The sequence below is a fragment of the Dinoponera quadriceps genome, unplaced genomic scaffold (genome assembly GCF_001313825.1).
Source record: "Dinoponera quadriceps isolate SergipeBrazil2010 unplaced genomic scaffold, ASM131382v1 scaffold3, whole genome shotgun sequence".
NCBI lineage: Eukaryota > Metazoa > Arthropoda > Insecta > Hymenoptera > Formicidae > Dinoponera > Dinoponera quadriceps.
In genome coordinates, this window is record NW_014554293.1 from 1,385,669 (window position 1) to 1,406,937 (window position 21,269).

Sequence of the window (21,269 nt, forward strand, 5' to 3'; positions counted from 1 at the left end):
CTCAATTTATTGGCTACGAAGCATTTGAAGATGAATTTAAGACGATCTTAGATATAAGATCCGACTATGATTTAAGACCATTTTAAGTTCATCTTCAGATACTTTATAGCTCATTTCATTGGCTACGAAACATCTGAAGATAAACTTACAGTCTTAAGTTTATCTTCAGATGCTTCGTAGCCAATGAAATGAGGATAGTATCTAGATGAACTTAAGACTGTTTTATATATAGAATTCGATTATGAATATCGGCCTTAAGGTACTTTTATCGTGATTAAAAGTGAGTTAGAAACATGGACCTATGAATACCAGCCAAAATCTGACATTCTTATTTTAGGCTGCGTTCTCTTCGAGCGTTTACGCGCTGTCATTCTATCTCCTTTCGGCGTATAATAAACAATAAAAGGTTCGTTCGCGTTGCTTGCACTTTTGGCACTTTTGAACCTAATGCCCATTGCACACCGAACGCGATGAGCGATATCCAATGACAGCATTTCATTTTGAAGAGAGGCCAATGTGCAATGGGCGTTAGGTGTAAAAGTGTGAAAAGTGCAACACGAACAGACCTAAAGATAGAATGTCGCTCATAGTGCCCAAAGTGAACACAGCCATGGCAAACTCCAATAAAACATCCCACCTCTGTTATTAGAATATCTCGACTCGGGCGCGTCGTACCTACGTATTTTTACATTATGACCGTTGATGTCGAGAAGAATCGGTGATATCGGTCACATTAAATGCAACGGTAATATGCACGGTGAATGCATGTACGCCCTGTATTAACAATGTATATGATAAAATATGTTAGTTCGCAGGTCTTAAACTAATTAAACTAATCTGAGTGGCATCTAATTAAAAAAAGCAGCTATCAACGTTGGCTCGCGATCGGGTTTGAAAATATCAAACGGCTGGTCTATTTGTCAGAAAAAAATTTCGATTGTAACATCGTTTATCTGTAACCGTCCATCATCGAAGATATTTAGAAATTGTGGCGTTGAGAGAAGGGGAGAATATGCCTTGCTAGGCTGGAGCTAGATATTGCGAAAGAGAGGGGGAGAGAGAGAGAGAGAGAGAGAAAGAGAAAGTTCGGAGATAAACAGTTGCTGATTACTAACTGCGTACACGTGTTATGATCCGGACAGGCCGAGTCATTCGAGATTGTTTTGTATGATTGATCTCTCAGTTGGAGAGCGCGCTCGAATCTCTACGTGATTGTATTTACTTCAACGTCGTGATGCGGATACATTTGTCAACTGTCAACCGTTAGATGAACGCAGACCGCCGCGCGGGAAAGACAGCCAGGGAGAACCGAGAGGTCGTCGTCTGACGGATGGAAATGGCAGCGGAGCTCGACGGCGAGCAGTCACACCCGCAGTGCATCGAATTACCCCCCACCGTCGAAGTGTTCGCCAATTTGAGGAACGCGCAAACGTTCGCGATCGACATCGGTACGTAATCGAGGCCCGATCGACGTCGAACGAAAACAGGACGCTCCGCGATCCGACTCTAAGGTTACACACTCCGTCACCGCCCAATGCTCGTCGAATCCACCGTGTTGTCACTCCTCGCCCGTGTATACATTTCAACTTCCTCACGTTGTTCCAGGTTTGTCGCTTACCAAAATTGCGTATTACTCGACGATAAGTTATCGCAAGGCGCTTTATGAAAATGCAGGCTTGGGAAATAGTGGGGAACGAGCGTACAAAGTATTCGAGGGTAATAGACTGCATTTTGTTAAGTTTGAAACGAGATATATCGAGAACTGCCTAGATTTTGTCAAGGAGAATTTAGTGGACGCTGACCGGTTTCATGGCAAAAGTATTAAAATAACCGGAGGAGGGGCATTTAAATATACTCCATTGCTGCAAGAAAAATTAGGATTGTTGTAAGCATTATTACTATTATTGAATTTTGCTTAACACACACACACATACACATACACTATAATATGCTATTATTGAATTTTGCGTAACACATATACACACACACACACACACGCGTGCGTGTGTGTTAATATATAAATATAAAGACACTTCTTCGACCCAGATTTACATCTTTATCATCTTTACCATCTTTACATATATTGTTTTGTCGTGTAAGATACTAAGAGCCAAGATTACATATCTAATAGGAGGAAACACGAGGCTGCTGAAAAGATTGTGCCAGTTTACAGATTGATAAGATAAAATTTCAGAGTCGACAAAGAAGATGAGATTGATTGCCTTATAAAAGGTTGCAACTTTTTACTGAAAAACATACCCTCCGAAGCCTTTGAATATGAGCGACACGCAAATCCAGAATATAACTTTCAAAAAGCCACCCCTAATATATTTCCATATCTGCTGGTTAATATTGGCAGTGGTGTCAGTATTCTTAAAGTAAGTAAGAGATATCTAGCAAGCGTGCCTGTTCATGAGTCGCTATGAATCTTTTTTGTTTCTCTTTTCTCTTTCAGGTAGAATCCGATGAGGTATTTGAAAGAGTTGGGGGTACAGCTACAGGAGGTGGTACATTTTGGGGGCTGGGATCTTTGCTCACAAAGAGAAAGGTATTGAATTTATATGATCTCTTTTGCTTGCGTACAGTGTCATTACCCTTACAGAACTATTTCAGTAACATCTCGATTGGTGTATCTTACTGAATTACTTTCATTTAATCTTCGTGTGTTTACGTTAGAATTTAAATCATACGAATTATTACACAATATGAAAGAACTCCGCCTTGTTGTAGCACCGTTGAGTCATGTGCGAATAGTATATGTATATATATAAATATATATTAAAGTATTGCTTTAAAAATACCCTGCTAGGGCTTTGACGAATTGCTGCAACTTGCAGAACAGGGAGATCACCGTAATGTAGACATGTTAGTGAAAGATATTTATGGAGGTGATTATTCCTCTCAAGGTTTACCCGGAGACCTTATTGCGTCATCTTTCGGCAAGGCAGTGTCTTGTGGTGAGCATACATTCATATAAGTTTGCCATCGGAAATCTTTCACTTTCTTGTTCTCTTTTTTTTTTTTTTCCGAACCTGTAACATTTCAGTAACATTTCAGGACCGCCAACATTTTCCGAGGCTGACCTCGTGAGGAGTTTGTTGTTCACCATTAGCAATGATATTGGCCAAATAGCTAGTCTATACGCCACCGTGTACAATATGGATAAGGTTTACTTCGGTGGTTATTTCCTTCGTAACCATCCACTATCAATGCACACCATTTCATATTCCATCAAATATTGGTCTCACGTTAGTCTCTGCGCATGTCTCTTCTATGTTTTATGCGACGTTTCTGTGACAGATATTTATATACATATATATATATATTTTTTTTTATCAAGATATCGTAACTTAGTTATATGTAGGATAAATAAGATGTATATGTTTCTCAATATTTGTGTTATTACCACATATATATACCCATTATCTAGGGTAAGGTAAAGCCTCTCTTTCTTCGCCATGAAGGTTACCTTGGCGCGATTGGGGCGTTTTTATACGGCACTGAACAATCAGATAAATGCAGCTGGTTGGAAAACTACGCTGGGTCGTCGGGTTTTAAGGATTCCGTGTCGAGTGACCTCGGAATTAAGGTTGATCAATTGGAAATTGATCAAGCGGAAAATGCTGTCACATTTTGTCCCCTGTTGAAAGACCCCGCAACCTATAACCCTGATACTACAGACCTCGCTCAAGATAAAGAAGCCAGGTGAGAGTTTTATCCAATTTCTTACTTAATTTCTCCTTTCTTTCTTCATTCTTTTTCCTTCGTCACTGCATGGGATGAATCACACATATGTATAACTGACAAATAATTTATATATTTACAGGGATTATTGGCTGCAGTGTTTCGAGGAATCCGTTGATAAATTCGTGGCGCGAGCTATTCATAGTCAACCACACAGTCCAACCGCGAAAGACAGAGCGTCGAAACTCAAAGAGAAATATATTAATAGGTTACACTACCTCCATGCGCAGCCATTGTAAGTTCTCATCGTTGCGAGTAGTACAAAATTAATTACGTGGGAGAAAATAAGTGATGTGTCTTACTGATTTATAGTGCATATGGAACGCTTACTGTTAGAATATTATTAGATACCATTGAACATTGCATGAAAGAGTTTGACTTTCCAGATCCATATTTACATGTAAGTAACCTTCTTGATATGTTTGATGAAATCGTGAAGAGATCGCTCGCGCGCGTTACGCTAAACTTTCCCGTTTACAGCAAAAGAAAAAAGAGAATGAAGAAGCACTGAGACATCTGCAGGATCGCATCACGGCTCTGGATAAGTTAGAAGGTGCGGAAAAGATAAAAGATTTAATCCTGGGCGTTCTCAGTGGCAATATATTTGATTGGGGTGCGAAGGACGTCGCGCAACTGTTGGAAACCACTGACTTCGGCTTCGAAGAAGCTCAGGCGAGAATTCCAGGTAAAATGATCAGCTTTGTTAATCGCTGCGCCATGGCGAGGTATGAAAGATCACGTTTTGTCACGTGAGTGCAGGTAGACCGTGGCTGCAGGACAATCTGGACAGTTGGATAAACAGATTACAAAACGGACCACCTCACAAGTGCGCGGCCATTTTCGTCGACAACAGCGGCGTGGATATCGTTCTCGGAATCTTGCCATTCGCGCGTGATCTGTTACAACGAGGAACGAAAGTTAGTTCTAACAACAGTATCATTCTTGAGACAGTTTGTCGTTGAGGTAGAACAGCTCTGATAACAATATTACACTTTAGGTAATATTGTGCGCTAATTCAATGCCGGCCTTGAATGACGTGACGTATCCCGAATTGGTCGTAACGCTGCGGGACGCCGCAAAAATTTGCGACGTTATCAAACGTGCTTTGGAAAACAGTACACTTATCGCCATGGAAACCGCGCAAGCTGGTCCTTGCCTGGATCTGAGGTGCGTCTCTTGACCCTTGGTGTACCATATTATGGTAATTTCAAGACAGAGGTTTTTCACATAAACGAGCACGTCCGAACCTGAGTGATTTTTATTTTATTAAGAGAAATGAGTAAATATTTTTACATCTTTTTCCTATTTATGATTTGGAACATTTCCTTCTCCGTTCTTTCGGAAGGATCTCCATAAAGGAATGATAGTAATGAAAAATACTGATCTTCGCGACCGAGAGAAAGTCAAAACCAAAAATTAAATCGAATGGTATATCGAGGGTCAATGCGATTATTTTGCTCATGATGTGAATTGTGTTTACTAATATTATTTCAACATTCGACAGTCGTCTGAGTTTGGATCTGTGTCTTGCGATGGTGAAGCATAACGTGGATCTTATAGTTATCGAAGGAATGGGTAGAACTTTGCACACGAATCTTCATGCCAAAATGAAGTGCGAATGCCTGAAATTGGCGGTTATTAAAAATCGGTGGCTAGCTCGTCGCTTAGGTGGCGATATGTACGCTGTGATATGCAAATACGAGGAACCACTACCGAGAGCGAACATTAGCGATATCGACTTAAAGTCGGGGACAATGGGAAAGGATTGTCCGGCGGAATGTACAAGACAGGCGACAGAGCTTTGCGTGCGCGACGGTTCTAACTGAACGAGCAGTAAAACACATTGATATAAGATTATCTGTAGAGCAGATTAATTAAATATACAACACATTGCCTTCCTAAAACTAAAATCAATGACGAGGTCATGTGCACATACGCTTAAATTATAGGAATGTAAGTACTGCTTCTATCAAGGCTCTATTGATGTTAAGAACAAAAAAATAACATACAGATGGAATATATGACATGACTTATCAGATAATCGTAGACGTAATATATCCAAGGAATTATTGATACTATTAAGTTTCTATCTATTGATAAGATCTTTTTTTTTTATCTTTAATTCGTTATATTTTATCTTTATTTTTTTAATCTTTATTTCGTTGTATTTTATCGTATTACCGATGTATGTATGTATGTTGTTAACAACGTATTGTTATATTTATCACTACCTTCGGAAAATCCCCATTGGTACGATTGTTTGTTGCAGTTTTCGAAATTTTAATTTTCTTAACCTAAGTTGATACTCGTCGCTTATAAATGAAGTCTTGTAAATCTCATTAATTGTACGTACGAGCTAAAAGTGTCACTTTTTCTTTTTACTGTCGAGGTATTTATGCATGTTTAATAAAATCGACGAAATTATTGGGATCAATCGCTAAAATATTCTATATTTGTACGAAGTTACTTGATATACTAATATAAATGATTTCCATCATCTCACGAATCTTGTTATTCGCGTGTCAATAATGTATTTGTAATATAGTCGACCTAAATTTCGAGCGTTCGTTTATTAAACATTCATCGTATTTATTTCGTTATTTTTGCCGATGTAACAATTGCCAGGAGTTTTTATATTAATTTATGTAAACAAGCATGTCCGAACCCGATACCGATGTAAGATTTATTATTAGAATTAGAGTTATTAGAATACAATCACGTTAACAATTGATTCATGACAATAAGAAAACGTCTCCTAACGTGCGTAAATCTCTAATCTCTGCAATTACCATTATTTAGGGAGATCGATCGATCTGCCGCGAGTTGTAGGAAAAATTCGCATTGTATTGTGTACGATACGATATTTTCTGTGATACTACCGATGTACGATACGCAATAAAGATACATACAATGCCGTGAGTGAATATCGCAAACTAAGGAAGGCCGCGATTCGCAAGCTGTAATATCCAAATAAGGGCAAATCCGACACGTGTAATGCATTTTAGCCGCATCGAGGTACCTCACTCGAAATTCACCCATCACGACGAAGAACACGAGAGAAGGAAATTGTATATTTTTATCTTATTCGATAAATAAATGGAGAAACGAGAAAGCAAAAGAGAAGCGCTGGTTGAGTACATTTTCGCCCCGGGAAGGGAGGAGAGGGGTAGCGTCTGGCGAAAAGAAACAGAGAAGAAGGAAGTCCGGAAATCCGGCATATGGCGCCGGATTCGATAGCTTTCGCTTTATCCCGGAGCTTTATGCGCGTGATCGGAAAATAAGCGGAGCGCCGAGGTAGTCGCCAGACAGAGGAGAGGAATTGGGAACTGCAACGGGGATCGGCTGATAGAGGAGTGGAGGGAAGAGGGTGCTGTGCATGCTGGACACGCTCCACGTCCATTTCTTTCAGCCACGCTCTACGCAGTGTCCAAGTCGGAGCTTTATTAAATTCCCGTTCCACGATATTGTCCAGTCTGGAGTAGCAGACTGGCGCGCACAAGCTGGCTCAAACAATTATCTCCCAATTTGTGCCGACGCGATAATCGATATCTCCTCGAATATCGCCTCGGATATCTCCCCGATATCGGTGCGCACTGTATGCCATCAATCTTACACAGTCCTGTCCTATCTGATATTTATTAGGGGATACTCATAAGTAATAAAATATTTATTCTTCTTCTTATCAGTAACTACTCTTGATCCGCGCTATAAATAATATTTTTTTAGTATACTATTTGGATAAAGCTTTCGATTAGTTACATCGTTGTTCTCAAAATAAAAGGCTCCGTCTGTTGAAATATGTCTTATTTTGAAGTGCTCGATCACTTACAGGCACCTCTAATGTATAAACTGTGTAAAAATAGATTTTTTATTTTATACATGCGATATATAACATATTTTAGTAATTAGCATTATTTAAATATGCGATAATTACTGGCGTTAAAAGTATTAGGGATATCTATGGAGAAGCAAGTATTTACTTTTATCCTTCCTATAATTGTTGTGCTACTCACATAAAGTATTTGACTTAAACTCATTGTTTGAAAAACAAAAGCTCTGTCTATCGACTTGAAATGTGTTTCATCTGGAAATATTTGATTACTTATAGATATCCCTGATATGTAAAAAAAATATATATTTTTTATTTTATATATTATATATAATATAGAAAATATTTTTAGTGATATGGAGCATTATATTTAAATATGATTATTACCAACATTATCAAACTGTCAGAGGTCCATAAGTGATCAAATATTTACAAGGCTCTTATTCTTATCATTTTCTATACTTGAACTGTGCGCTCTACAAATATTATTTTATCAATATGTTACTTGACAATGTAATCAACTTATATCTCACATCCTCGACTGAAATATAAGATGTCTATTGACATCAAACGTGTTTCATTTTGAGATACTATATACTTGAAACACTTTAACAGACTTTTAAACGTGCTTTTTATTTTGAAATATTTGATCATTTATAACGAGATCCCTAATATAAAACAAAACAAAAAGAGAGCATTTTATATAAATCTCGGTTTTGCGGCTGCTAATAATTATTGAAGCCACCGAATCTCCTCTTCTCACTGGGAGACTTTCGTCGAGATAACGCTGAGGTATTAAACGCCATTGCGGCACGCCGTTGTCGTGTTTTTTTGAGCGGTAATACGGACACATGTATCTTACATGTAATAAATACCCAAGATTGGACGTTGCATCGAGCCCCATGAATTTTTCATCCCCGATATATAAGGCCACTCGGACGAGATGGCCAACGTGTGTCCTATATCTTCTGACGTGAACCTCGCGGAACATCTCTGTTATTGGATGGAACATTACCGAAACGAGCGCGCGTACGAGGGAAATTATATCTTCATCGTGACATTTATGGGTTCACGTAAGAATGAAAGGTTACATGGTGCACACCTGGCTTTCGTTCAGCGCGTTTTCCCATTTTTTTTTTTCTTTTATCTAAGCACCATCCATAAACGTGTTTACGATCCATCCCGATCGAGCGAGAATACGTCGGTTAATTGCCACTCGGCCAGTCCGACGATCTTCGCCGGGCCGGATTTGATTTGTACGATTTGAAGATTGAAAAAACGGACCGCCCGATATTTTTTAGGTGCCGATGTGTAGAGAATTTAATAAAAAAAATGGAGCAATTCGGCAAAAATCGGGAAAACTGCCAGTCCTGGTAACGCCGGGCGCGATTGCAAAGCCAGGAGTTTCCATCGCGCGAATACAACTTTCCAACGTTATTTCTGCGCGAAGGCAAGATCTCGCTAACAGATCTCTCTCTCTCTCTCTCTCTCTCTCTGTTTTTCTCGGACAGATATCCATTTCTCGCCTTCCCAACCGGATATTTTGAACACGACGCAGGCGACTCGCTGCAAAAATAAAGCAGAATCAGCTAATTATTAAACGAATCCGAGTCGACCCCTGCGACACGATTATCATTCAATGTGTTGTCGTTTGATGAAAATACGAAAGTAGTATATGAAATATTATTTCTGAATCAGGGTAAATTGGGCACATGAAAAAGTGATTGAAAAATAATTTTTAGAAAAAACCTAGAAAATTCTATTTAAAAATCCCTCATTTTTAGACACCGCAAAATAAATCTGCAGAGAGTAAACTCCTATAAAAATTGGGCATAGCAAATTCAAACAAGAAACACCGAAAATTTCATTCAGGGTTTGGCTCTGGGAAAGGATGCCGAAGAATTAAAAAAAATTAACATTGAAAAACTAGTGACACGTTAACATAGTTCGTCGAAATGACGTCAAGTTGCACCAACTTTCTGTTTTCTGTTTCCTTGATCTCACCCCGTTAAAAAATATTTCATACATAATCATGTATAAATATACATAACTATGCGTAATTATACTAAGTTATGTATGAAATTTGCCCATATATAATTATTTAATACATATTTCACAGATAATTATGTATAACTAGATCTCCAATAGCTAATAGATTAAACTCCGATAACTTAGACGACATCCTTGTGACTTGTGCTTATATAATGTATGCTAGTGTATACGCTAGGTCTCAAAACATTATGTAATGACATATTCATTGGCAGATATTAAAAATAAGAAATAATATGTAACGCGAATAACAAAGATTCTTATCATACAACAACATTTCTATTATTTAACCCTTTTAGTGCCGGGCGAAAAAGAGGTGCTTATGCGAAGATAACGGCCGATTTTACTAGGATTTGGTAAAAGGCTCATAAAAACCAAACGAAAAGCAATATTTAAAAATTATTTATTTTAATTCTCTCGTAATGAAATTAGACTATTTATAACGTATTTTAAATTTATTTTGATAGAGATCTCTCGCAATGCGAATAGTAAAGCGCTACAAGGTGCGGGCCGATATATCGGCTCTGGCACTTCTCGCCGGTGTAGCAGGAGCCGATATATCGGCTCCCGGCATTAAAAGGGTTAACATCTGAGTTACGCTGAGCAATAGTAAGAAATTTAATAATAAGCAGAGTGTTCTTTATACATGCTGCTCGTAAGCCACTGAATTTAAATGAAGCATAAGTAAATCATCCAAAATAAAATTTCATATACTTATGAATCGTGTTAACTTTAAATAAGAAAGAAAGGTTAGGTGACGATATACGTCGGCCGCTTTGCATTGGAATTACTTAATTTATGTAAGAGGCTGTTTTTGTAACTTGAAGCAAACGAGCGATCGAAAGTGGCACACGTGACACCGTTTTCGTCGTATCGATATAAATAGCATCGACGGGTCGTGGAAAACAAGGCAAATATCAGCGTGCTTCGTTTTAATGCGTATCGCGAATACAGCGTCGCGACTCGCACAGATCAATATTTCAAAGCGAATTGTGCTCCCTCCCGTTACGATACAATCTGATGCGGATTACGCGCGCGAGGATTTTATTCACGTATTTATATTGTGGCTCGCTCACGCGAGCGAAAGAGCGCGCCGACCGCGATGTACGCATACGAGCGCGCTGCACCGGAGTGATTTTGCGCGCGAGTTCATTTTGGGCGCATCTTCTCGAAGAGAACAGAAAAGTCAAAGTGATGTCAAATTATGTTCAAATTTAGTTCGTCGAAATGACGTCAAGTTGCACCAACTTTCTGTTTTCTGTTTCCTTGATCTCACTCCGTTAAGAAATATTTCATACATAATCATGTATAAATATATATAACTATGCATAATTATACGAAGTTATGCATGAAATTTGCCCGTATATAATTATTTAATACATATTTCACAGATAATTATGTATAATTAGATCTCCAATAGCCAATAGCTAATAGATTAAACTCCGGTAACTTTGACGACATCCTTGTGACTTGTGTTTATATAATATATGCTAGGTCTTCGCGAAACATTATGTAATGACATATTCATTGGCAGATATTAAAAATAAGAAATAATATGTAACGCGAATAACAAAGATTCTTATCGTGCAACAACTTTTTTACAGACAACAGAGTCGAGCGAAACTTCTGGCAATTATTTCTTTTACGCTTTGGACAAGTAAAATACATCCCACATTAAAATAAATCATTAATATTGTTAATAATAAAAAAAGAAATCACTATTATTGTGCGAAGGAAAAGAAATCAATATTTGTCAGTTACAATTGATACCGAAAGAAAGAAATTAAGACGCAAATTTGAGATTCGCAAGTCTTATAAAGAAGATACCAACGTTTTACGTTCTTTCGATCAGTAACTCGGGCCAATTCTTACGAACACTGGTATCTGAACGGTTACACCGTGACTTTCCCTTGATTACTCTTATATCATACATATTCATTATAATAAGCATATATATGTTTCGTATTGAACGCTCGGTGCTTCCGAGGTAACGCCCTTAGAAGGACCAGAAGTACGAACCGGAGACCGTGCTCTGCGGCCTGAAGGCGCTATTTGTCGAGAAGATGATCGCTAACGAGACTAAGTTCAACGAGGACTTAGTCTGCGGAAAATAAGCGACTGTGTCGCACGAGAGACTAAGTCCGTAGAGGAACTTAGTCTGCGGAAGCGACAGGCGAGCGCGGACGCCGTCGAGAGGGCCGCGCCTGACGGGTGGACAACCCGGGGTTCGACCAGGCTGGTAGTCGTTCCGCTAGGCCCTCGACGTGGCCTCGAATCCTTAACAACATATAAAGTCGAGAAACGTGAGCCACATTCCTGAAAAATCAAAAAGACCCAATAAAAACGAGTGTAAAGCCATATTTGAGTCATCGAGATATATCAATCGAAAATTGACGAAAATTTGCCCAATATCACGTCAAATTGACTATTCTGTTCTTCTTGGGGGCGGCGGAGAACGAACGATCGTCGGGCGATCAGCGCGAGAGGTAAGCGAGTAACGATCCGTCGCTGACAACGCACACCGCTAATTGCAATTACAGTCCGATGATATCACGCAACATTGCGAAGTAGAACAACGTTACATCAAAACAACCGCAATAATCGTGACGTTGGCGCAACGCTAATAACCTTATTAACTTACCGCCCCGCGCGCGCTATCATGTTCCCCACTCGAACTGTTATTATCACGTTACCGAATATCCTCGCGTTGCATTTTCCAGCCGCGGGCCGACCGCGCCCCGAAAATTGCGTCTTAGGCCGGTATTCATAGTCAAATCTTACAGGGTAAAACGGGGTAATGGCGGTCACCTAAGCGGCAATTCTCATAAAACTGGTAAGAAATGTCGGATTCAGGTTCTGCTTAATGCAATGGGTAGCTATAAGTGTTTACTATAATATAGACTGGTGAAAAAAATTGCATAAATAATATGTGTCAGAAAGACAATGGAAAAGCGAGAAATGAAACTCGACCGGGATTTGACCCCGAATTTGGAATAACGCCGGCCAGCGATGTTTACCAAGTATAAAACCAGAGGAGACACATTTCACTGAACATTGAACATATTTATTAAACAGGAGATGTGACGAAAGTTTTGCACGTGATATATTCAGAAAATAATCAATTGTTTATTGATTTGCACCCATCGCAATGATACCCATCGGGAGTGCCCCGATCAGTGCAATGTTTGTGCGCCCAAAGTCCATAAAATGCAGCGAAATCACATTTTATCATCTCTCTCTCAAATTCTCCATAAAGAGAACATAACTCTTAATCCCGGTCAGCACCGACTGACCGGCGTTACTCAAATTACATGCCTTCACAAATGGGCCAGCCACGTTGTAACGATCTATCACTTAAAAAAAACCAATATTTCTACCATATGTTAAAAGATTTGAATGACATCGCGGAAAATAATTCAGTGACTTAACGTGAATAAATGTATCGACCTGTCACGCTTTTTTTTAGCAGCGATTTTTACATCAGGAAACGACGAAACAAACTTTTTGCAATAATTCAGCCGTGAACAATGTTAAGATAGTGGAGTTTGATTTGATTCTTTCTTCGGCCCTCCGCAAAGAACGGAGATTTACAGAATTTCATTCATGCTGACCACAGTCGAAATATAGAGATGATTACCGGTATTACTCATCGACCGATATTTTCTCCTATTTCATCAGTTTCCCATTTCATTCAGTTCATCTTCAGACGCTGTACGGCTCATTTTATTGGTCACGAAACAGACGGTCTTAAATATAAATATATTCAACTATGAACATCGCCCTTAGGGTCGGCCTCACCAAATCCAGTTAACTTAATCGGTCGATTAAATTTGAGAGTTGCCAACAACAAGATTTCATGAACTCACAATTCGTTGTAATAAGTTAGTAATGATCAGCTTTAAGTGTTGCAGTTGCAACTCTCAAGTTTAATCGACCGATTAAATTACCCGGAGAAGGGGAGATCGGCCGTCAGGCTGAAGTCCGATTCACGCTTAAATGACGCCTACGATGAAAATTTCAGGCATAAGACTCGAGTTTTAAGCCTCAAGCCATAAGAAATTGACCGAATCATCGTCAAATCTGAAAAGAATAATCGATTGTGATCGGTCAATTTCTTACTGCTCAAAACTTAAAGCTTAACTCCAACGTTTGACATTCTCATTGCAGACGCCGCTTTACAGCGTCATTCTATCTTTCTTTGGCATGTAACGAACGACAAAGATAAAACGACGTTTACAGTATTGTAAGCGCGAATCGGACCGCAGCCTTACGTATGTATCTCCAGAGATGAGAGCCGAGTTCTTGTCTGGGTTGATCGATGTCGACTGTTTGGTCGAAACACGGCAAGAACGAGAGGAAGAGAGAGCGTGCGAGCGAACGAACAAGCGGAAGAAAGAAAGAAAGAGAGAGAGAGAGAGAGAGAAGAGAAAAGGGAGCGGTGGGCGACCGATTAATTATTTCAATTTTCCGCAGCGGAGTGCGTCGATGAAAAAGGACGAGAGCATCCACCGCCAGCCGTAAACGGCCGCTTTTATTCCGCGACCCGGCGCCGCTGATCTTTCTTTCTCTCTCCCCCTTCCCCCTCTCTCTCTCTCTCTCTATATCTCGTTTTTTTCTTTCTTTTTCGTTTTTCCGCGCTACGGCCGCGGCAGATTCCACCTAATGGTCCTTTCTCGGGTCCGGCAGCGGGACCACCACCGCGGCGGCCGTTGCAACGTTCCGCGCGGAGGATCTATTTATCAAGGCCTGGACGGCGCACGGGATAAATAATTCCGTCTGGCCGCGTGTGCGAGTACCGTTTCCGCGCAGTTTCTCTCTGCACTTATTCCTTCAGCGGCGCCCGACCGCCCGCTAAGGACATTGTTCAATCGATGTGTGCTAATGAACACGCGAAACTGACCGCGCGGAGCGCGCGACATCGGGCCCATCGCAGTCGAGAACGCGTCGCACGGGGATTTCCCCGCGGACAGGCTCAAGTTCCGTCCCTCTCACGCAAAATCGCGTCCCTTCGTCTCGGTTTTCCGGTTTTACAATGCTTTGTGTCCTCCATCGACGCTCCATTAACGCTTCTCTGTGTTAAAGTCTCGGATATAAATAAAGGAGTCGTTGGGCTGGAAAGTCGCTGTCTTGTCTCGCATGGTGATACTTGGAGCGAAGGAGGAAGTCAGAGGAGGAAGAAGAGTTAGCTTGGTGAAGTTTAACGTGTAAGGGTGAAAATCGATCGTTTTCGACCGAGGAAATGATAAGGCATTTGTGACGCCGTGTTTACGTACATCATGTGCTCTCAGCAAAATAGCGCTCAGATTATGTAATACAAATAGCTAATTAAATCAATCGTTCGGTAATACTACTCTGTTTCAATAATACTGCTCTGTTTAGGACTTGTTTAGGACTTTACTACACCTTAAATCTCGCTCTTTCTTTCTCTCTGTCTGTCTCTCTCTCTCTCTCTCTCTCTCTCTCTCTCTTTCTCTCGTTAGTTGATGAGCGTACCAACGGCTGCCGTTGCAGCTAAATTCATATGAATGATGCAAAAGTAAGCTATTCGTTCTCTTTATTAATGACGTCTTTATAATTATACAGAGCACATCGTAACTCGTACAACCGAACGCTATGAACCAAGGGCCATAATTGATCTTAATTGATGAGTCAACTCGTTGTGCCGCCGTAGAATTCTACTTCCCGCTTATGAACCGCTGCGATCTAAATTCTTCCTCTTCACGCCGAGGTCACCGTAATGAAGGTAATCGAGAAATGAAAGCAACCGACGCCGAGCGTATTAATGTCGTGAGTTGTTAAACAATCAGCGAGATTGATTTGAGAAAGCAAACAGAGCGAGAGATAATTTAGAGAAGCGAAACGCGAAATATACGCGCTCACCCGTAAATGGCGGAAAGGTTTCTGACCTCGGTGAATTTCAGAACGCATCGAGTGTCTGGTAAAAAATGTGTATTTCGGATCAGAAAAAGGAGAATAAATGCTGTTGATCTGTACAAACCGAACGTCAGAGAGAAGTGAGCAAAAATGGAACATGTTGACCAAACAAACACTTATTGAAAAATAAAATAAGTGCAATATAAATATCTCGGCTCCACTGAATTCTTCTCAATATCGATACATGACATTTCGAGAAAAAAATATCTGCAAATATTTGTATAAATTTCATATATCTGACCTATATATAATATATAAATTTTGTCTCTATATGGCCATATATACCAGGTGGTCTAAAAGTTAGTTATTGGTTTGAAAGATTTATATTTTTACCTAATTAAAAATAGTATACGTTAAATCTTTTTGCACGTTGCACTGCTTGTTCGCGTCCACCAGTGTAATCAAATATAATTATTCTTCTGGGTGCGACACACACACACACACACACACACACACACACACGCGCGCGCGCGCGCGCGCATACCGATATATTTCTGTCCTAGAATAACATATTAATTTGCTGATGGAACAAAATAGTGTTATCCTACATTTACTAATTTATTCTCTCAGCAAAATAATTTGTAGACTCGGCAAAATAATCCAGCGGATGACGATTGATATTCTTCGGAAAAATCATTTCGCTGTCCGCATGGAAGTCGACTTCGCCGCGACAGCATAAAATCGGTCGCGCCAGCGTGCATGATTTTCCTCCGTACGTACATCGTACACGTTTTTTCGGGAATTCATCGGTGGATGAAAAAGTGTCCGGGTGTTTTCGCCGGTGGGCGCGGATTTTATCCCTTGAGACGATCTTCGGCTCGGGCGCGACGTCAGCGGCGGGCAGCACCGCGGCGAGCGCGACCCTTAACCCTCCGGTCGGTGACACACACGTGGCTGTTTATTCACCTGCTATCGACGAACCCTCGTTGAAAGGATCGCTTCAGCGGCGCGTGAGGGAATCGCTCACGATCAGGCGAGCATCACGCCTCCGCGAATTTTGCACGAACGGCCGGATAATGCCACACAGCCACTGGCACACGTGCACGCGCGATTGCCCGCGCGGCCAGCGAGGCGTTCTCTCGTGGAGCATGGAAAGCGTGGAAAGCGTGGTCGATGCGCAACAGCATTTCCCAACTGCCGGCCTAATCCGAGCCCGCGTCACCCTCTTTTTCTCCTCGCATTTAACGAGGACGACACCGCTCGGCCCGCCTCGTCGTCCTCCTCGGCGTCAACGAGATGCGCCCCGGACGCAGTGGTGTCATCCAAGTCGCGAACTTTGACTCTGTCTCTGCCGGCTCTCCGCCGGTCATCGCGTTCTCCCGAGCGACGAATTTCGCCCGGCGACCTTTGGAGAACCGCTGATCGATATATATCCTGGAGAATATGCGAACGTTTCGGTGTGACGCGCCGTTTCTGTGGCGACGCGGCCCGACAATGAGCGCGTTGTCGAGCTCGGACGTTATCGAGATGTATGTCTATTACCTGTGACGGATATGACGCCCACCGCTCGCGGTCTTGTCGCCCGGCCAACCCCTCCGGCCCCGTCGCTCGATTTCGCGCGCTCCCGCGAACGAGGGAGAGTTCAGAGTCCCCCTGAATAGAGTCCGGACGGGTCTTTGCCTTCGGGGCGGAATTACACCGACGGTTTTCATTTCTTTCCAGGGATTCTGGTTATCGCTAGGTAAACCGTCAATTTGCCCCGGGATTTTCTCATTGGACCTTTATTTCTTCGCATTTCGCTGCTGTAAACAGGCGGGAATATACGGTTACGGTTTGAAATTATCGAATTATAGCTGAGTGAAGGACAACAGGTGTACACTCGGTCACAGGTTGCGGCAGTTTTTGCCCGTCATATTTCGGAACGCGCGGAAGTGATGACGAAGCGAAGCTGTGAATTGACGTTCATGCGCAGTGGGTGATCCGACAGCTGCCAAATTACAGGTGCAAGGTGTAGGAGTAAAGAGAAATACGAGCGATATATTAGTTTTCCGCGGAATTACCGGAGTTACCTTGCGACCCCATACCTTACCTGAGGGATATTCCGTGGACGTTCTCGAGACATCGTCGGGACGTCTTTAGGGCGTCGGTGCTATATGGGATAGCATTGCCGTTTCTGCCATTTTGCCTGAAAACAGTCCGAAGCCAATGGAAAATCTGACAGGACCGTCCAGACTTTTACTTCCAGGGATTCTAGGAGAGTTGAGAATCTGCGGACCCGGGGACGACCCCCTGCGTTTCCCGGAGAGACGACGGTCCGTCCCGCGCCGTTCGCGCATTCTTTTTGTCATCGCAGCGAGAAAAATTGCGAGTCCGCGTCGACCGCAGTCGCCCTCGTCGTTTTTGTCAAACGAGAGAGGACGCCCGGCTGTGTACGTCCATTCTGAGGGAGTACATGTGTTAAGTCCATGAGCGAGGAGGGCCGACGGGCGGTGAAACGAGAAAAAGAAGTCTCAAGGCGTAAGGTGCCAGCGGGAAGAAACGCGCAATGAGAGACCCGAGACAATGAACGAGAGAGAGAGAGAGAGAGGGAGGGAGGGAGGGAGGCGTGGAGAGTGCTAGAAAATAAGAAGAGGATAAAAGGATTAGACTGCAGACTGCAACCGGTGACAAAAGACCCGGGGTGGTTTCGAAGAGACGGAGGAGAGATTCGACCTGAAGAAGGGTGAGCCGGCGCACTCCACGTCCTTCGAATCCTCGAAACGTCCGGATTTCGCGCGAGAATTCCTCGATTACTGTAAGTTCACGCGTTTCTCAACGCATCACCGATTAGCACCGGCAGTTTAATCCGGATATTTCTAAACTCGGCTGATACCCGCAGGATATTATCCCGGCGAATGGTTTTCGAAGTCCGAAAAGACCGGACTCGCGTGAATGACGTTATATGTTCAGCCGTGAACCGGTGATTTTGCGCACGCGTTAACACGCGGAATGTACCCTCCATTCTGCTCACGAGGATATAAATAAATAAATTCGAGCGTGTTCGTTAGACCTTAAACACCGAACAGTCCTGTGGGAGGCAGGTTCGACTGCACATAGCGTGCCAGTCGGTCCTTTATGTGCGGCATTAACTGCCGAAGCAAATATACAATATAACGCGTCCCTGTCGCTATGTATCCGAACGCATCTGCAACGGTAACGACATTTTACCGGAGCTTAACTGTAATACCCGAAATATTGAAATCTCGTCCTTTACGGATAATTCCCCGCGAAACTCGTGTATTATAAGTTTATAATCCCGTGAGCATTATGAGAATGTTATTTCGCGCTATTTCCGTTTATGCAGCGGCAGCTGAAAATACGGTCGGTTTCTTCGCACATGCTCGTAAGTATTTCGGATCTGATCTCGCTTTAAGGGGAGGAATTGTGAGATTTTTCCAAAAAGTCGATCTTCAGTTTCCCCCTGGAAACATCAGAAAGAGACAAATATCTTCCTCTCTTCGATCGTGAAGTTAACCACCGGAGAGAAATCCATATCGGAAGATGTATTAAAACGGTAATCTTCACAAATCATTTTCACAGATAATTCTTCGAACCTGACGATATCGCTCGTTATATATTATCGATATTTCTGGAGTCGAGTTCCAATAGAATTTACGCCCACGGTTCTTTGCCGGAAACTAGAGATTCAATGAGAAGATTTAGACTCGATCATAGGCCGTGATCCGCTCGAATTCTAAACCCCGTAGGGTAGTCTGTTAAAAAAAAAGAAAAAAGAGGAAAGAAGATAATTGCCGCTCAAATTAGACAATTTCGGACGTTTCTCCCGTTTTCCGATGTTCCAGAAACCCTGTTTGCGAGCGGAACGAGTACTTCGCCGGGCCTACAACAACAAACAGCCACGAACCGCAGACGAGCTTGAGACTTTTCCCCGCTGTTTCCAGGATATGGTTCAAAGGTTAAAGGCTAATGGCGCTACTAGAACCCTATTTGCAAAGTTAATGGTGGACCAGCACACACGTGCGTCGCCTTATCGGGGTGTTGTATAAGAGGGCGGCTTCGGCCTTCGGACTGCGAAGGGTTCTCCCCCCCCCTCTCTCTCTATCTCCCTCACTTTTCTCCGGCCTTTTCATCCCTTTCGTACGGCCGAGTGCTGGGAACGACGACGTCGTTCGCAGAGACATAACGCGACACGATTTTCACGATAGTTTCCGCCGCTGCACAAAGCGCTCGCAATCAGTCATACGCGTTCGATGCGGCTCGAACGACCGCACTTGCCATTTGCGTCGGTGTACGACTTCGGTACTAGGACGTGTAGTTATCGAACGGGAGGACACCGGCTCGCCGCCGAACAGGGAATTCAATTTGTCGAAGAAAGAACGTTGAAAAATATTTATTAAAACAACAGGAGGATTCTAAAGATTTGTAACGAAGTCGGTGTATTAAATAATCGCATCTACGTTTCGATGCAATCGAGACGCGTCATTTCTTTTTTTTAATCGCTCGAAGTTTTCACGTTCTCAACTTTTCGCTTAAATATTTCAGCGTATATTTATTAACAAAACTATGTGGGAAGTCTCAAACAAAATGGTAATTTATTGTTAAAACAAGCAAGCTTTCCTTTATCTGAATAACCGGCAATCTCAAATATTCGCGTAAGATTCGCGTAAGATTCGCGATCATACAGATGCATTAGTTCAATCTATATAAAAACAAATGTTCTTCAGTCTGTAATAATATATATTTTTACTTCAAAATCGGGGCTGACGCTTATTTACTTTTATTTTCTTTTCTGACTGAATATTTTCAAAGTGATATATTTTTTTGAATATTTAACTTTTATTAAAAAAAAAAAACTTTGTTAAGATTTCTTTTACTCCTCTACCTTCATAGTTTCTTCTTTCTGTTAAATATAATAAAAGTATTCGTTTTTAAAAATTCCATATCTATTCGCGACATTTACGCCTGTTGCTTACTTTATTCACTGTAGACATGTGAAGTACTGACAGAACTTATGGCGAGATTATGCGCATTAGTTTCGAACTACGAACGATCTAAAACGTTTGGACCCACTTCAGCGGAACAAAAGTCAGAAAAGTCAGAAAATAATAAAATTTAAAAGTACATGTATACAGGATGTCTCAGAATGTACAAGTCAGCTATTGTACCTAACGACAGGTTTAAGGTTCAATATACTAATCTGTCGCTAAATACAACAGTTGTCATATATTTGTGGATTAGGCCAATCAGAACAAAGAAGTCGTTCACCATTTTGCAAATAACAGGCAAATTTTTTAGTTATTAATTAAAGAATCCTCCACATATGGCCATTTTCAACAAATAATAACTCGAAATTTTGCGTGCTGTTTGCAAAATGGTAGAGGATATATTTGTTCACCTCAATCCGTTCTACGCCTTTACTGAGTTTGTCAATATGATCTGGGACACTGTATATATATATTTTTTTCCAAAGTTTGTTGACATGTAACCAGAAATAATTGCGAACTAACTTAATGAAAGAATTGCGATTATAGGACGCTGTAGGATATTTCCACGTTTTAAAATAATCGAGTGTCTTCGTCTCCGTTCGTCATCGTTCGGTCCTCTCCGTGAGTCGTCGGTAACCACCGACGCGCGCCGATCTCCTTCTTGTTCTCCGCGGATAGATTAGCCATGTTTCGGCTAGCAACCACACGTTTGCGCGAAGTCTCAAATAAAGTAATAGTTTACCGTTAAAGCAAGCAAGCACTCCTTCATGTGAGTAACCAGCACTTCA

The 21,269-nt window shown here is 41.6% G+C and overlaps 1 protein-coding gene across 5 annotated transcripts; it reads left to right on the forward strand.

Annotated features, from left to right (window-relative positions):
• Positions 1–601: 601 nt before the first annotated feature.
• On the forward strand, positions 602–7,574 carry LOC106743278 (pantothenate kinase 4). Of its 5 annotated transcripts, none has more exons than XM_014616964.1 (14): positions 602–745; positions 809–1,448; positions 1,606–1,885; positions 2,195–2,378; positions 2,456–2,548; positions 2,810–2,957; positions 3,058–3,248; positions 3,431–3,705; positions 3,827–3,979; positions 4,057–4,144; positions 4,225–4,429; positions 4,504–4,661; positions 4,742–4,911; positions 5,249–6,243. In XM_014616964.1, exons 2-14 carry the CDS (start codon positions 1,331–1,333, stop codon positions 5,568–5,570), a joined length of 2,385 nt encoding a protein of 794 aa, XP_014472450.1. In that variant the 5' UTR covers positions 602–745; positions 809–1,330; the 3' UTR covers positions 5,571–6,243. The 5 variants fall into 5 exon arrangements, 4 of the variants coding, with proteins under 4 accessions (XP_014472450.1, XP_014472460.1, XP_014472468.1 ...); XM_014616974.1 differs by having other exon boundaries at positions 816–1,448; XM_014616982.1 differs by having other exon boundaries at positions 1,184–1,448.
• The last annotated feature ends 13,695 nt before the right edge of the window (positions 7,575–21,269 follow it).

Bases quoted from the DNA above. Each gene is read 5' to 3' on its own strand.
- LOC106743278 (XM_014616964.1), top strand. From the start codon at position 1,331: ATGGAAATGGCAGCGGAGCTCGACGGCGAGCAGTCACACCCGCAGTGC. The intron at 2,379-2,455 runs GTAAGTAAGAGA...TTTCTCTTTCAG, and splicing joins GTGGTGTCAGTATTCTTAAA to GTAGAATCCGATGAGGTATT. The intron at 4,430-4,503 runs GTAAAATGATCA...ACGTGAGTGCAG, and splicing joins AGCTCAGGCGAGAATTCCAG to GTAGACCGTGGCTGCAGGAC.